The sequence below is a fragment of the Miniopterus schreibersii genome (assembly GCF_964146895.1).
Source record: "Miniopterus schreibersii genome assembly, chromosome: 19".
Taxonomy (NCBI): Eukaryota; Metazoa; Chordata; class Mammalia; order Chiroptera; family Miniopteridae; genus Miniopterus; species Miniopterus schreibersii.
This window is the reverse complement of record NC_138119.1, coordinates 2,888,712-2,905,513: the sequence shown is the minus strand read 5'-3', so window position 1 is coordinate 2,905,513 and position 16,802 is coordinate 2,888,712. Positions and strand designations below refer to the sequence as shown.

Here is a 16,802-nt window from a genome sequence, read left to right as displayed (position 1 = left end):
ATGGAGAAATGGTGCTATGTGGACTTTTATTAACTATGTATGACAGTGTCATAGATTAAAATAAAACGTGACTGGGATAATGCCATCCAAACCTCTATTCAAAAGAAATAGTCCACCTTGCAAAGCCACATCACGTCATTTATAAAACATGCTGTGGTTTTTTAAACATCACAGCCTCAATTTCCCCTGCCAGTTAGGAAGTGAGTGAGAGCCACTGAAGACGGGGATAAGAGGGTCTGAAGGCAGGTGCTCGGTCAAGCCTCAGAAGTGCTTTCCACACATAACTGAGGGCAGGATGCTGATCAGGGTCACGCAAGGCTCTCTGCACTGCACAGTTTACCACAGCAGAGATCCTTGTGGCTGTGGAATTCTCTTTGGTGGTGCTCAGGAGCCCAGGCAGAGGGGTACAGAAAACAGTCCTGCACTGAGCCGCTTCTAAAATTTTACCCAAAAGGACAACATGGCAAGAAAGCTGAGGGTACTGACAGGAGAACAAATCATGAGGTTTAAGCTGAAGGAAGATGTCAGCCAGGCCAGGAAGTTGAGGAATTAGAACAAATTAGAGCAAAGTCAAGAAGACACCAAAATTGGAAGATGACTGGAAATAAGAGAATGATGGCCTGGAAGAGTAGAGGGTGTATAGGGAACGCATGGGGAGCCAATCAATGCACTTTAACCAGCGTTGATTGAGCAGGTGTTGTGTGAGAGGCAGTGTTGCGCCCTCTGCTGGGGATGCAATAAATAATCTCTGTTCTGTGAAAGAGAGTAACAAGGGGCAGGTAAAACTGAGAGTAAATAGAGGCATAAACATTACTTAACAGCACAAAGAGAAGAGGAATTTTGTTTAATTTTCTTTAGAGAAAATCGGGGGAAGAGTTAGAAGGGAATATTCAAGAAAACCATTTTGTGCCCGGCCAGCATGGCTCAGTGGTTGAGCGTTGGCCTATGATCCAGGAGATCTAGGTTCGATTCCTGGTCAGGGCACATGCCCAGGTTGCGGGCTCGACCCCCGGGGAGGGGGGCGTGCAGGAGGCTGCTGATCACTGATAACTCTCTCATCATTGATGTTTCTATCCCTCTCCCTCCCTTTCCCTTCCTCTTTCTAAAATCAATAAAGATATATATACATATTTTTAAACATTTTGGACTAATGCCTCCCAATGTCACCCCAATAAATTCAATTAAAATAAAAGTAAATATAAATGCATTTTAAAAACCACCAAGTAGGTTTTCTCCTCTGCATCTTGTAAGATGAAAGTTGTTCTAGTTATAAGACTATCATCTCACATGAAGAGCTCACAGTTGGGCAAGATATTTGAGTACAACCTTCACTGTAAGAGCAATGTAGCAGAAAGTGCAATTCTAGAAGGAATGAGTGAACCAGGCATGCACTATTCTGCTTTAACCTTCTAAATACCCAACACACATACTGGTTGCACTTTCCACTGCTCTCTGACAAGTGTACAGAATTTCCAAATTGACTTTCTCAGTAGCCAAATTATAAATTTTTTTAAAAGACCCAAAAATATAAACACCTTTTTTGTTGTTGTTTAGTTCGGGGGAAAAAACTGTCACCAAAATTGTGACATTGCGTTGTTCTCTTTTCAACATTCCCATAGCAGAATGGAAAGCTCTTCAGTGTAATGGTTGCTATATATAATATGCAGCAAATGTTACCAACAGAACTACCTCTCCTTCTTAAGATCCTGATGAAGCAATTGTGCCTTCCTTTAGGGACGTCACAAGGTGTTCAACCTAATAAGTTTATTTCAAATGAGCCACCAGAACGAGTGAAACTCTGCAGTTCTGCCTTTTGACTGTAATATTTATAAATCTTTCTCATTACTAAGACTCTGTCCCCTCCCACTCAACACGGACACACAGGCCAATCCAAAGAATTCTGAGCTTACAGAGCAAGTAGAAATCGCCCCATAAGAAGCATAAGCCCATAGATCAGGGCAGCAATGGGAGTTCCTGCTAGTTTAATGCATTTATAGTAATGACATCTTCTTGATGTACTTTAAGATGCAATTTTCAGCTCCTTAAATTAGCTGGTGTGCAGCATGGTTTCTAACAGCCACCAACGGGTTATTCTTCAATGACTATGACAGTGACAGCTCTTTCCACCATGGAGATCATCTGCAGTAATCTCACAACTGAATCAAACTCTGGAAATATTTTCACTGGCGACCACAACCACCAAGTTAAAGGTCAAGAAGAGGAGGTGACATGTCTAGAACATGAAAGTGAAGCTGTAGGTGTACCTGTGTCCCAGGTGTGGCTCCATCCCAGGATGCTAGGTGGGAGGGCCACTGTCCTGACAACATGCACTTCTTGTTCCCTAGACAAAAATCAACACATCAGTTTCAAATAACTATGCAACTGGGCAGCTCTCTATATCACGTAACTATGAGCATCTCGGTCCCTGAAAGAGTTAATTCACCACGTGGGCAAGCAGCCTTGCCTTACGTAAGGAGCCCTAAAGGATCTGGGCTAAGGCAAATGAAGTCGGGGGGAGGTAATAATTCAAAACATTAAACAGCGATATCCCTTTCTCTGCGCTTAGGGAACACTGCATGATTGATCGTAGTTGCTGAGCCCACCTTCCTGAGGATGCTCTGCTAGGATGGATATTAGAAACAATGAGGGACACCTGGGCGTAATGGAAGGGCAGAGGGGTGGAAGGGCATAACTGGAAAATCCCATTAGGGAAAAGCTGTTCCCAGACCCCCGATTCCCGGAAAGGGCCCCTATAGCATGAAAACTCAGTAAATGAGAGATTAGACTTAACTAAACAGGCACGGGGGGGGGGGTATCTTACCTATCTCTAGTAATTCATCATTAGAACATGGACCCTGCTTCTATTTCCTAAGTAAAGAATGCACTGTTGACTTTATGAAATGCTACCAGAAAGTGAGATAATAAATCACCCGTAATTGCTACCCTAGGAAGCATCTGTAATTATGGTTAAGGATCAATCTGCTTCCTGGAAAAGCATGTGACCATTTAAGTAGAGGTTCTTGCATTGAAAAGATACATGGATTTGCTACTAATGACCATGGGGCCACTTACATTTTCACAAAATTCCTCATTCCAACCAAAAATCAACACGGGATTTTGAATCCATTTTAATAACCTCCTGTAAGTGTCAGACGACAGAGAGCAGAGCTGGTTGACATGTGTCAATGACACTCAGGAGCCCGTGGCTGCTTTTCGCAGGAGCTCAAAGAGAAGATGGACGAGCTCCTGCCCCTGATCCCTGTCCTGGAACAGTACAAGACGGACGCCCGGCTCATCACCCAGTTCAAGGAGGAGATCCGGAACCTGTCCGCGGTGCTCACTGGGATCCAGGAAGAGATTGGTGCCTACGACTATGAGGAGCTGCACCAGAGGGTGCTCAGCCTGGAGACCAGACTCCGCGACTGCATGAAAAAGCTCAGTGAGTAGAACACAGCATTTGTCTAATTGTGTTTTTAAGTCATTTCCATGAAAACTGCATTTTTACATTTTGCAAGTGGTCATAAATGCCTCATTCTGGGGAAGTCAGGGCCAACTTCCTAAGTATGGAGTGAGTGTTCCTGACGGCCTGAGCGCACCTGGGGACTGAGTGGTATGTGACTAACAGCTGCCCAATTTTCAGATCACCCTGTTACATCTGAAATAAGCAGTCTGACAAACACAGCCAATTCTATTGGCTTCACTAACAGGCATGAGTTTTACTACAGAGAGCTTGTGATGGTTAATCATTGCTCGGCCAGGGGGGAGGGGAGGCATTTCTGGCGGTGGAGAAAGTCAGAGACGGTGGGAAAGGAAGTTGCCCTGGGGCAAAATATGAACCAGCAATGTTTCAAGCAAACCAGAGCAACTCCCCTCCTATGAGGAGCTGCCAACAGCCGCTCTGGTCCACTTGACAAATCAAAAGGAGGCCCCTACCCAAGTAGGTATCTATGCACTGCTGTGTAAGGAGCCAAACCCACATCACATGCTGGGTCCCTTACAATGCAGAGAAAGTGTCCAGGTAAAGACAGGTAGCCTTACTACCATGAAGTAAGGGGTCCCTGAAAAATGAATCTTCAGATTTTCCCATAAGAAAAGTGTTATTCAAATTTGAAAGGCTGTGTCTGATAAGGGATATATACATAATATACATTTCATATGTACATATGAAAACACAAACATATACCTTGTTCTTAATTCTCACCTGAAGATATTTTTTCCATTGATTTTTAGGGACAGTGGAAGGAAGGGAGAGAGAGAGAGAGAGAGAGAAATATCAATCTGAGAGAAACACATCAATTAGTTGCCTCCCGCACACACCCTGACCAGGACTGGGGATCAAACCTGCAACCCAGGCACATCCCCTTGACTGGGAATTGAACCCACAGCCCTTCGGTGCATGGGCCAATGCTCCAACCACTTGGCCACACTGGCCAGGGCCACAAACATAATTTTGAGTGTGGCGCTGTTATAGTCTGATTAACATCTTACTTAGTATTTACATTCCCTGGGAACTGGTACAGATTAAACCAGATCGTATCTCTGAACCCTTTTAACCCCACACCTAGTATTATCTCATAGGTAAGTGCTCAAATATCAAAACATCAGAACACATGGACTCAGAGAAGCGATGTTAATCAACACGACAAGGTCCATTAGCAGGAAATGTGGGGGAAGGCGTATCAGAGGGTCTAAAACCCAGTCTCTGTGCTGCTCAGATCTGACGTGGGATGCTGGACAATCACGGCTTCAACAATATAGTCCCAGGAGCAAGGCTCACTCATCAATGGCACCTCATCAGTCTCCACAAAAGCCTCTCTACACTCACAACCAATCAGTAGACAGCAGACATGAATTGAGGAGAGAAAATAAAATTTTCTTTGCAACTGTGATGAATGCATTTCCACTCACCTTTTTGGTGGATTAGCTTTTAGGGAAAATGTCACAGTGGATACCACTTGAATTTTAAGATAACTAAAAAAACAAAGGAGACTCCTCGCCTTAGAGGTCTTGGTGACTCCCACATAGTAAAGAAGGAGCTGAAGGAATCACGAGTTATGGAGACAATGAGAGCAAGAGCACCACTCAGCTTATTTCTACTAGAGAATTAACGTTTGGGGGAAAATAGAAATTTAAAAAAAAAAAAAAATGCTTCATTAGCAATGCACCCTACTGGCCTGAATGAAGTACAGTTAATGCTCTTTCCTAAATGCTTAATTTTCTCCTAGGAGAGACCAAATAGAACAAAGTCCCCTGTGCTTAATTAAATCATACCATATTCCCAGGCATGCAAACTATAATTACATGCATGTGAGAATTTAACTGAGAAAGCACAGTTAAAGCTCTAGCAACCCCCTGAGATCACCGATAGATATTTAATGCTGATTATAATCAGGCTGCCAGCCTTCCAGTCCTCCACCCCCTGCCTCTTGTTAGTTCTGTCTCAGGGCAATGGTTTGGTGCCACCTCGTGAAGGTCACAGTGGTCTTTCTATTAACACAGTGTTTGGAGGCTTCAGGTTGAACAGGAGTTATCAGTAGCATTCAAAACTCAAGGTCCTGTCTTGGCCGGGTAGTTCAGTTGGTTAGAGCATCGCCCCAATACACCAAGGTTGCAGGTTCAGTCTCCGGTCAGGACACATACAAGAACCAGCCAATGAATGGACAAATACGTGGAAGAACAAACCAATGTTTCTATTTCTCTCTCTCTCTTCCTTCCTCTCTCTCTAAAATCACTAAAAATTAAAAAAAACAAAAATTAAAAAAAAAAAAACCCTCAAGGTCCCAAGTGATGACACTTGGATTGTTGACTTTACCATGGTCATGCCAAATTAGTTTCAAAGGGGGAAACAAAATGTCTATGTGGCAATAGTTCTGTTTGCACATTCAACAAACATTTCATGAGTCCCTGCGTGTGCTGGCACTTGGCCATGTACTGGGGAGACATGTGGAGCAGCAGACAGGGTCCCTCCACTGTCAGGGGTTAGCATGTTGGTGGGGACAGCAAGCGCATAACAGAGAAGTGTAGCAGTGTTGACAGCCTGCTGCTTCGCAGGCACCATGCCAGCTCTTTTCCATGTGGTCGTTTTAATCGCACTGAGAATGCTGGGTTAGGCCTTATTATGCAATTGATTGGAGACAGATTGCTCAGCTTAAACTCATTTGCCAGAGGGGCGTGTTGGAGGCAACAACTCTAAACCCAGGTCCTTCTGCGTTCAAAGACAGAGACGTGTTTCCCACACACAAAGTCTTTTCCTGGGTACAAACAGTAACAGAGAAACTCCCTGGACACCTCAACACGTTTAATTCAGTAAACAGAACCCAGCTGCTGTAGAAAGAAGCCAGAGTACATTTGGATCCTCACCTCCACCGCCCGAATCCACAGCATCCCTCACCATCTCTCAGCTGGGAGGGCCTCCCGAGCACTCCCCTTACCTGAAGTCACCTCACCCACACACACACACACACACACACACGCTGGGTATTTAGACTAATCATTCCAAATGCAAACCTAACCATATTTCACCCGCACTGAAGTGATTTTCCTTTAAAATTCAATCCATGCAGGTTTGCATGGTTTGTCTTGGTGATGTGGATTCTGCCTGACTCTCCGGCCCTTTTCTCTCAACTTCTCACCACACACTCCCTCTCGCTCCAGCCACTCTCATCTCCCAGTTCCTCCAAGGTGTAGACTCTTTAGTCACCTCCTGGACGTGGAACTCCCTCACCTCCTTCATGGACACTCTTCCTCCCCATCTCACCCACCCAAACTCTAACGGGTTTTCATGTTACAGACCAGAGACCAACTTTTCTACAGACCTTCTCTGATTGCTCTCTAACATGGAGGGACATACCCTTGCGTGGTCTCCTGAAAACTGAAAATGAGAATTTGCTTTCTTTTAAAATCTGTACCCCATTATGAGTACACTGTCCTTGCTCTGAGAGGTCAGGGATCACCTGTGTCTGGCTCCAGCTAAATCTCTGTAGATTGTCATAAAACATCCAAAACATAACAGGTGAAAATCTATGTCTACAGAGTCTTTGAGACTCTATAGTCTCAAGTACTATTTTTAAATTAAAAAAGCTTTATATTGCTTTCAAGAAATAAATCAGTGTATGTCAAATATAAAAATTCTATATTTTTTACAAAACCAAAAATTGGGGGAGATGAAGATAACAAAAGGAGCGCCTCTTTTCTCCTTTCCGTGGCTTTGCTTTTGTTGCTATCCGCGCTTTCGGCAGGGCCGGTGCTACAGTACTTCATTCCACAACACCTGATACCTGGCCCTCCTTAGCACGTGACGCAAGAAACACCGAAAATCTCAGTGAAAACCAGATTAACAGAAAAGTCAGACTGTGCACCTGGAGCGGAGCGAAGTAAGATTTAACTTGCAAATGTAGTAGGGAAAACTAACAACCCCCTGCAAATTAAATTCAGAGTACCTGACTTTGGGTGGTGAGCACACAATGCACTATACAGATCAGGTGTCGTAGGACTGTACGCTTAAAACCTATATAATCTTACTAGCCAATGCCACCCCAATACATTTAATTAAAAATAAAATTAAAAATGATCTGCAAATGAGCTGTTTATCAAAGACAGTTCTACTCTCCCTGAAATTCTAGAGTGCAAAGCAGAATGCGGTTTCTCCAGTGCCCACTCACCCTGGAAGCCTAGTCATTTCAGCACATTTTGGGGTTATGGCATATTTCACTATAAATTTATTTATAGTTGATCTTTCTTTATACCCTACATTTTCCTAGATTACCACTAAATTACAAGCCTCTTAATGATACAAAGCCTGTGTTTTCAGAGGCAAGCATAAATCACCAAATTATTTGGGATTTCATAGTACAATTCTGCTCCATTCAGTTTGGATACTAAATAGGGTTTGCCTTAAAAATATGTTCATGGTATAAACTTGATCCCAGAAAAAGTTGAGGCAGTTTTTAAAATAAAACGGGGGTAAAGTTGTGTTAATTGTGGAAAACAGATGTATTTGGACACACATTATTCTTGGTCCCATTTGCCACACACCCACTGAAAACTCATTCTAGTGCCCTGTCCAGTATGGCAACTATTATGTTACCCTTCTCGCCACCCTTCCCTTGGCACTCCAGTGGGTAGGATTAGACATGAAAATAAAAGGTTAAATAGTAGAAACAGCTTTTACTATCAAATGTAGGGTGGAGGTAAACTTATTTTAAGTACCTTCAATAGACAGACTTTAAATATCAGATCATATCTACTTCTTGCTACATGGATTCTCCAATGGCCATAAGTAAAAAGAAATGACACTGTCATAAAAATATTCACTATTCCATTTAATTTACTTATACAGGCATAGCCTAGGATTCAAATTCAGAAGCTGTTAGCCCAGGACCTTACAAAGTACAATGATCTATTAAAGAAATAAACAAAAGAGAAGACGGGAGTTTTTTATGCTTTGTTGATTCAAACAACTGACCTTCCTGCTGAATTCCAAATGACACCTCTTCCTGAGCTATGGATGGGTAACCATGGGTTCTGACTGATGTTACAAAGTCCAACGTCTGGAAGGCATCAGGAAAACAACATGGTCACGTACTTCAGCTACCTATTCAGTATATTTTCTGAATATATAGAACCAGACACACGCATATATTATAAAATGCTAACATGTTCGCGTGTCTCGCTGCCGAGCGGAGCGGAGCAGAGCAGGAGGAAACCAATGAGGCCAATCTCTCTGCCTCTTCCTCTGCCATCCACTTCTGCGGGAACATTTGTCTCCCAGGCGTTTGGGAAAATTATCCTTCCTGTCTGGCTCCATTTGTCCTCATGGAAAGTGAGAGTGAAGTGAGAAGGATAATTATTTCTTGGAAAGAAAGCTAGTGTGGGGGCACTAAGACACAGAAATGACTTTATGTTTACAATTTCTGCATTGCAGCAGAACCTGAGAATAACAGTGTTTATGTAACAGAGATCCACAAAATCATAACTACAAAAACAGCCAGCTTTTATAAATTCCCACAACCTTAATTTTACTAATTTCATTTGACGAGATGAATTTTAGCTTTGAAATTCAGTAACTATTTGTACGAGAAACTTCTTTTGGGGATGAAATCAGCAGCGAGAGGCCTTTCTGTTTTCTGCTTCCTGAGAGTAAGAGTGGGTGGTAATAATGACGGAGATCTTGGTGTGTGTGTGTGGTGTGTGTGTATGTGGTGTGTGTGGTGCATGTGTGTGTAACTACAACCACAAATACCACCTTCTTCCCATCAGCACATAAAAGTTTGTTGATCCCCTATCCATTCAATGTTCTCTTAGATTAACAAGATGTCAAGCTTCAGACTGTCCGTCTTAATAGATGAGGAAACCACCCCCGAGAATCACTGCACAATCCAATATTGTATGATGAGTTAATGTGGTGGCTTAGACTCGAAACCAGCCCTCCCAACACCCACCTGAGCATTCTAATCTGGACCGAATGCACTCCACAGGGAAATACTTCCTGGGAAATTTCCTGGGAAACTGTGGAGTTACTTATTTAATTTCTCCTTTACGTCATCAGTTTCTCCCTCTGTTAGATTATCCCTAAAGGCAAACAGTCTTTTCTTAAACAATGAGATCAGCACAACGGTTAAATTTTGCCAATTTTACTGATTCACTAGATTATAGAGCTAAGCTTCCTTCACACAGAGAAGCGCCATTCAGATACATATGAAGGACCAGATCAGCGAGACCTAGTAAGAAATGTAAGTGCATTAAACGTGTCCTCTCTTGACCCTCACGTTTATTTTTTCTAGGTAACGGAACATGCAAGATCCGTGGAACTTGCTTGTTCTTTCCGTGTTTGACAGTTTATGTGCATGTTCTGTAGATGAGCAGGGTAAAGGCGGCTTACAATGAAATAAAATTCAAGTTATCCAAGGAGGCTGTCTCAGGGGAAAAGAGATGCTCTTCAGTATCACAGGACTCAGGGCTGGCCTTCCGAATTCTTTAACCACCCACCGGTACTCGCTGCGCTCAATGCAACACCCTTTTCTTCTCTGAAACACCTTCTTCACCTAACTTCCCTGCCAGCTGAGTCAGAAAGGAGAAGGCAGGGAGGGAGGGAGGGAAGGAGGGAGGGAGGGAGGTTAAGGATGGGCATAAGCAACCGTCTATTGAGAAGCTACAGTACATACACCTATTTTGCCTCCCTGTTCCTATATCACCCAGCACCTAGCATAGTCCTGGTACATGAAAGCTTCTCAGCAAGTGATTGTTCAATGAATAAATCACTTTATATTTAAGTAGTAACTGGTTTCACCCACTAATCTATTTCAGAGAAAATGCCCATTGCTACAAGAAGAAAGCAGTCATTTTCAGTTTAGGTGTCAGAAGCTTTTAACCAACCTCTGGGATAATTTCTGTCTCAATTCCTGGTCTAAACAGTCCGAGGCTTGACAGCTCCACTCTGCCATATGGACATAACACTGGGTTCCATCCAAACACCACGGAAGTCAGGACACCCACACTACACCATGTGTTGTCACTTTTTGGAAATGTTGATTACGTGAGACTCATGGCAAAGATAACCGCCAAAGATAATTCTTAAGCAGATGTTAACTAACCCCTGCAACTCAACTCCCGTTCAAGTTATGTCTATATGAAATGAATCCAGAAGACCATTTAAACCCAGAAAACGAACCAACATCTGAAATGTGCACCCACATGAGGGAAAATAGGAGCTGTGTGTCTTCCAGCTTTGCCCAAACCATGCTTCATTCTTCATACAGGAGATGTATCGATAGCAAAGGGGCCAGTTTTGCTGAAAGGCAGGTTCAAACCCTCACTCTGAGGTTTAATCATACAGCTTCACCATCTGAAATGTTAAGTCCAACACCAAAAAGGGCAAAATCTCTATTCACTGTCAGCATAAAGACCACCTGAAGTCACCGTAATTTCTTCCTGGTCATGTGCCCATTTCGTCATTTCGTCTGGGCATGAAGTTTCGTGGGGACAAACATTTCATTATGTTTATGTTTCCTCTACGGGACATGATATTGATCTAGTCCCAGGACAAACTTACACTGGCCTCTGAGATTCTGCGTATCTTTTGTTGCTTTGTTCAAATAAGCATTGCCCATGGTCACCTGGCGTGTCTATGTTTCTCTACTTTCAGCATGCGGCAAACTGATGAAGATCACGGGCCCAGTTACAGTCAAGACATCGGGAACCCGGTTTGGTGCCTGGATGACCGACCCTCTCGCATCCGAAAAAAACAACAGAGTATGTTGCTCCCACCAACACCTTTGCTTAGAAGTGTGTTTTATTTATGTCTTTTGTCTACTGGACTATTCATTTCCTTTGAGGATAGTTTGAACTTGAAAACTTTTACATCACTGCAAATATTTTTAGTTTGATAATATTAACATAGTTATAGATATACAGCAACTTATGTCAAATGTTCCATTCTGAATTCACCAATACAGTGAGTCTAATTTTTATTTGTTTTAGTCTAGTTTTACACTTTAAAGGGCCAACTACAAGAATATAAAATTCTCTATCTAGTTCTACTAAAATCTGTTCCTTAATATGAAAAAAAAGTACTAAATAAGTAAAAAGCTCAAGAGCTAACCAATTCACAAAACAAGCTGAAATATTCCTGGCATCTAGAGGTAATTTTAGAGAAAACAGCACTGAAGCTTGGGGGGGGTGGGGGGGGAGCAGGTATTTTCATAAATTGGCAACACCTGTATTATGTAAATCACTATGCTGGAAACTTACCATAGCTCTGTTTATGTTCTACTGCAGAACTCACCAGACATCCAAATTCTCAAGGGTTACTTACATCCCAATGAGATTAGCAGCTAGGTTAGTAAAATGGTTGCATTCAAAGGTAGTTATACCTTTAAGCTGGTCCAGTGAGTAAGGGTTAGTTACCAGGAGGTTCTGTGTTATTCATAAAGGGGAAATATGTCAAATGGTGTTAAGTTATAACTTACATATTTTTTCACAGCAAGTTACAGAATAAATAAATTTGCTGATGATAGTATTTTTGCAGTTACTGATTGAACTGGTTGACCAGGCACCTAAACAAAGTGATGTGATTTGTACCAACGCGTGTCTGGGTCACTCAGTACATAGGCACTGAATGATAAAAAAAAAAGACAAAAAGTGAATCAACTTCAAGGCAGTCAACTCAGTTGTCTCCTTTCCACACAGACCATGCCACCATTTCTGCAAAGGCCTGCTGTACCATCAGTCATAGATACTGTGGTCTCCAGAGCCTGAGAGCAGTGCTTCCAATACATGTTGACCCTCACTGTCTTTATTTTGGAATCCTCAGAAAAGTACAGAATTCACTTACTCCATTTATTTTATTTTTTTCCCATCTCCCCAGGTCTGGTACATGGACAGTTACACTAACAACAAAATCGTCCGTGAGTACAAGTCGATCGCAGACTTTGTCAGCGGGGCTGAGTCGAGGACATACAACCTCCCCTTCAAGTGGGCTGGCACCAACCACGTGGTCTATAATGGCTCCCTCTACTTTAACAAGTACCAGAGCAACATCGTCATCAAGTACAGCTTTGACCTGGGCCGCGTGCTGGCCCAGCGCAGCCTGGAGTACGCGGGCTTCCAGAACGTCTACCCCTACACCTGGGGGGGGTTCTCAGATATCGATCTCATGGCCGACGAGATCGGCCTGTGGGCCGTGTATGCCACCAACCAGAACGCGGGCAACATCGTCATCAGCCAGCTGAACCAGGACACGCTGGAGGTAGTGAAGAGCTGGAACACCGGCTACCCCAAGAGGAGCGCCGGGGAGTCCTTCATGATCTGCGGGACGCTCTATGTCACCAACTCCCACCTAACCGGAGCCAAGGTATACTACTCCTACTCCACCAAGACCTCCACCTACGAGTACACAGACATCCCCTTCCACAACCAGTACTTCCACATATCTATGCTCGACTACAACGCCAGGGATAGAGCTCTTTATGCCTGGAACAACGGTCACCAGGTCCTGTTCAATGTCACCCTCTTCCACATCATCAAGACCGAAGATGATACATAAGCAGATATCATTTCTTTTCACTGATCTAAATGGCGTCATTGGCGATCAACTCGATAGGACCCCTTTTGTTTTGTTTTTTCTTTATTAGAATGTTCCACCATTTCTCCAAAGCATTCTGTTATAATGTTGGTGTTTCAAAAAAAAACCACACACACAAAAAAAGCAGCGGAGCCTGTCTAAATATTAAACCTGTGGGAGACACATCTGAAATCCTAAATTTACAAGGCCTATCGTGTCCCTGTCGTGAAAAGCACTAAAAAGAGCTTGAGTGGCAAAGTCATACTTCTGCAAAAGATTGATGGTCTGCCTTGTACTAGATAGAGTCAGAGACAAATGGTCACTTATATGCACGAATGTCGGGGTTTTTTTAAACTCTGCCACTTTTGACTGTAGCTCCACATCAGGAAACATTCTGGTAGGAATCAGGAAAAAAAAAAGAAAGAAAAAAAGAAAAAGCACTTTCTCGCCATTCATTTCTAATGAAGAGGCGAGGGTTTTATTTCCACGGAGAAGGACCAGAGTCATTCGCTGCTCCTCAGTCCTCCGACCCGGTGCTGTGCAGCCATTTTTAAATCTCTTGCTAGCGTTTTACTGGCGATGTGTCTTTCTACCATTGTAACCACCATTGTGCAATTCTATCTCTTCACTTCTGTGAGAGTAAGTGATATTTTTTTATAAAACACACTGAAGTTCAGTCTCAGTAATCATCATGGGCCCCTTGTCAAGTGTGGTCAAGAAGGAAGTATCTCCTCGGCTTACCCCTTTACATCGTATGTAAATTAAAAAGAAAATCAGACCAGGCCCCTTCCACCGAGTCTTTATTTCACCCCGTTTCCTGGACCACTGACACGGAATGCTCCACAGACTCAGTAGGGATGAGCTGCTCTGTTCACACTACTGAAAGCAACCCTTAGTCACAAAACTTGGATCTGAGTGGACTCTGCTCGTTTGATACGACCAAACAAATTTTGTTCTTTGTAATTAAATATATCAGTGATTTAACTTATACTTCACACACAACTTGCAATAATGTAACCCCCGTGTCAGCCCTCAAAAAGTACATGAAGCACATATAAAAAACTCTTTAAAAAATGTCTGTAATATCATCTAGATTTACATTGTAAACTCGGGAGAATTATTGGCAAGACTTGTATAAAAAGGAATGCTGGGAAGACTGGGGAGTTGTCTGTGTCACTTAAATGGAAGTCCATTTGGAAAGCAGCCCCTGGTTACACCAGTTCACTGTATGTGCGGAAACAATGTAACCAAAAAAGACAGCTTTAATAGTATTTTATGTTAATAACTCCAAAAACATATAATCAATATATAGCAAACACCTCACTGAGTTTGGATGGACTTTCCATGTATTAAAAATACTTAACACAGTTTTACAGAAACTAGTATGGGTTGGTTTTTGTAATTTAAAAAGTATAGAATAAATAAGATATAACTTAAATGGTTGTAAATGTTTAGTTTCACACATACATCCTATTGTAATTTCCTTTGTAAAGTAAGGATGTAACCATTCAGATGAAGCATTGTGTAAGGAAATGCTAATGCTTAAGAGTAATTCATTTCCATTGTCACCAGTAAGACATCATTCTCAAATAGCTCATTATCAAAAATGTAGGGTTAAAGAACCCAATCTTGAAAGTGTCCAAGTTTAGCAAAGATGTGTCTGTCTTTCTCTCTCTCTCTCTATCTCCCAGGTCCTTCTGCAATGTTCTTTCTTCTCTTTGAAAACATTTATCTAAGTTCTCCTCTGCTTTTGAGCATTAAAAGGTCCAGGGGATTCACTTGTCACTATACACATGCCACAAAAGTAATCAGCCAATACTTTGTGTATCAAGAGTTCGTATGAAGAAAAGAAAGTCACCTACAGAAATGGATGCATTTTTAAGTAGAGGGCCTCTAATGCACAGCTGGATCTTCATTATTTTTTAAATGGTGTACTATGGTGTCACGTACATTCACAGCCTGGACTGCCACAGCTCTGTGAGAGTGCAGCTTATAGAGCACTCTCTTGTCCGCCGTGTGGGGTTTTGCCACCATCTCCCATTCGTGTGTGTGCCACCCGGGGGGGGGGGGCAGAGGGTGGCACAGATGCTGTGACTGAGGTCGAAAATGTGATCTGCATTAAACATTTACAGTTCAAAAGCATTTTTCTTAATAAATTATCAGTTTTGTGCCTGAAATAAATCAGAACTTACTCTAATCACTGTTTTATTTTTAAATCTCAAATAAAATAAATTTTATGAGGGAAATAATGAGTATTTTTAAATCATCCACATGATTCAACGAGTCAAGAAATCCAAGCTTGCAAAGTCTTTTTTTTAATTATTTTATTTTTCCAATCACCATGTATCCCCTCTGTGCCCTCTTCCACCCCACCACTCCCCACCCCCACCCCACAATCACCACACTGCTGTACACGTCCATGAGTTCTCTCTCCGTAGATGTCCCCTTCCCCCCATGGGTCCCCTCCACCCCACCCAGGCCTTCTTCGTTCACTGACCCCTGGTTCCTCTCCTCTATAATCAGTTCCACCTTTTGCTTTGGCCAAGGTTGACTTCCACCAGCTATGGCTTTGTAGAGCCCTCCCCGACCAAGCAAGCTCCCCACTTCCCAAATCCAACTAAAGGGTGGGGTCTGTACCTTCCTTCAGCATTTGCATTCAAGACTGACCTCCTGCTCTCTTCCATTAAATCCCTATTTATGCTTCGTAATTCTAAAGCAGGCTTCACTTGCACCCTGGGATGACCTGTCCTCCCGTGCCCAGTCCATTTTCCTTCAGGGGCAAGTACCTCAAAAAGGTGACCATCGTTACTTGCAGTATTTTTCTCCTTAACACCCATTTTTAAAAGGAAAAAGCATCTAAATTTTTGCCCACCCAATGCCTGGTCCCTTATTTTGCCTTTTGACCCCTGTAAGTGAAGACTTCGCTTAGGTACATGCTCTTCTTTGGTGGATTAGACAGGGTTTGGTCCCAGGAGCATGTGTGCCTGGCGTCTCGCGTGTCCCCCCTCCTTCCTCATCCTGGGTTTGCAAGGGGTGCAGCCATAAGCAACCCGATGTCCGTCCACCTGTCAGTGATTCTAGGTAAATGCATCTTGTAACGTCATCTAAGGAGCATTAGTGAGGATCATACTTCATGTAGTACAAACAACTCTTCCGAAGGCAGCGTATTGTGTCTAAAATTAGGTCTAACTGCCTGTCTTTGAGCCTGTTTCTCAGTTTCTGTAGGTGGAAACACTGGCTGGATGAGTAGTTATCAAAGGTTCCTGTTAGAGCTTGGGGTCACTCTAGGGACCCCTCAGAGTCGGCCACAAAGAGACAGAGGAACTCCACGGAGGTGGGACCAGGCCACCGACTGTGCTCACCACCTCCAACAAGAACAACCCTTTATCTACTTTCTACAGTGCTTCTGTGTTTTATGCTTTCATTGTCAGAAAACACTTTTTGTTGTGTATTTTGTGTGCTTAAGTATACAAACCACTTAGCTAGGTGGTCCCGAGGCTTCTTCCGGCTCTACCTTCTCCTAATCTGGATTCTAGAAGATCAATAAAGGACATGCACGCTCGGGGACTCAGAGGCCTGTGTAGCTCAGAATAAAGGGGGAGGCGCCACGGGGAGAGGAGAGAGAAATGGAAGTTCGCTCAGTCAGCTCCAACTAAGACAAACACTTCAGTGTGCTCTGTTACTCGACTGAAACTTGCTACACCTCACCAGGGATATCCCGCTCACATTACTCAGTTCAAAA

General features: G+C 42.9%; 1 protein-coding gene across 5 annotated transcripts in view; it reads left to right on the top strand.

Annotated features, from left to right (window-relative positions):
• Nucleotides 1-15,297, top strand: part of OLFM3 (olfactomedin 3) — a 99,964-nt gene extending 84,667 nt beyond the window's left edge. For all 5 annotated transcript variants that reach the window (XM_081120881.1, XM_081120884.1, XM_081120882.1 and 2 more), the window contains 3 exons: nucleotides 3,220-3,439; nucleotides 11,144-11,250; nucleotides 12,365-15,297. In XM_081120881.1, the coding sequence (XP_080977007.1) occupies nucleotides 3,220-3,439; nucleotides 11,144-11,250; nucleotides 12,365-13,042 (1,005 nt within the window). In that variant the 3' untranslated portion in view covers nucleotides 13,043-15,297. The remainder of the gene's footprint in view (nucleotides 1-3,219; nucleotides 3,440-11,143; nucleotides 11,251-12,364) is intronic.
• The last annotated feature ends 1,505 nt before the right edge of the window (nucleotides 15,298-16,802 follow it).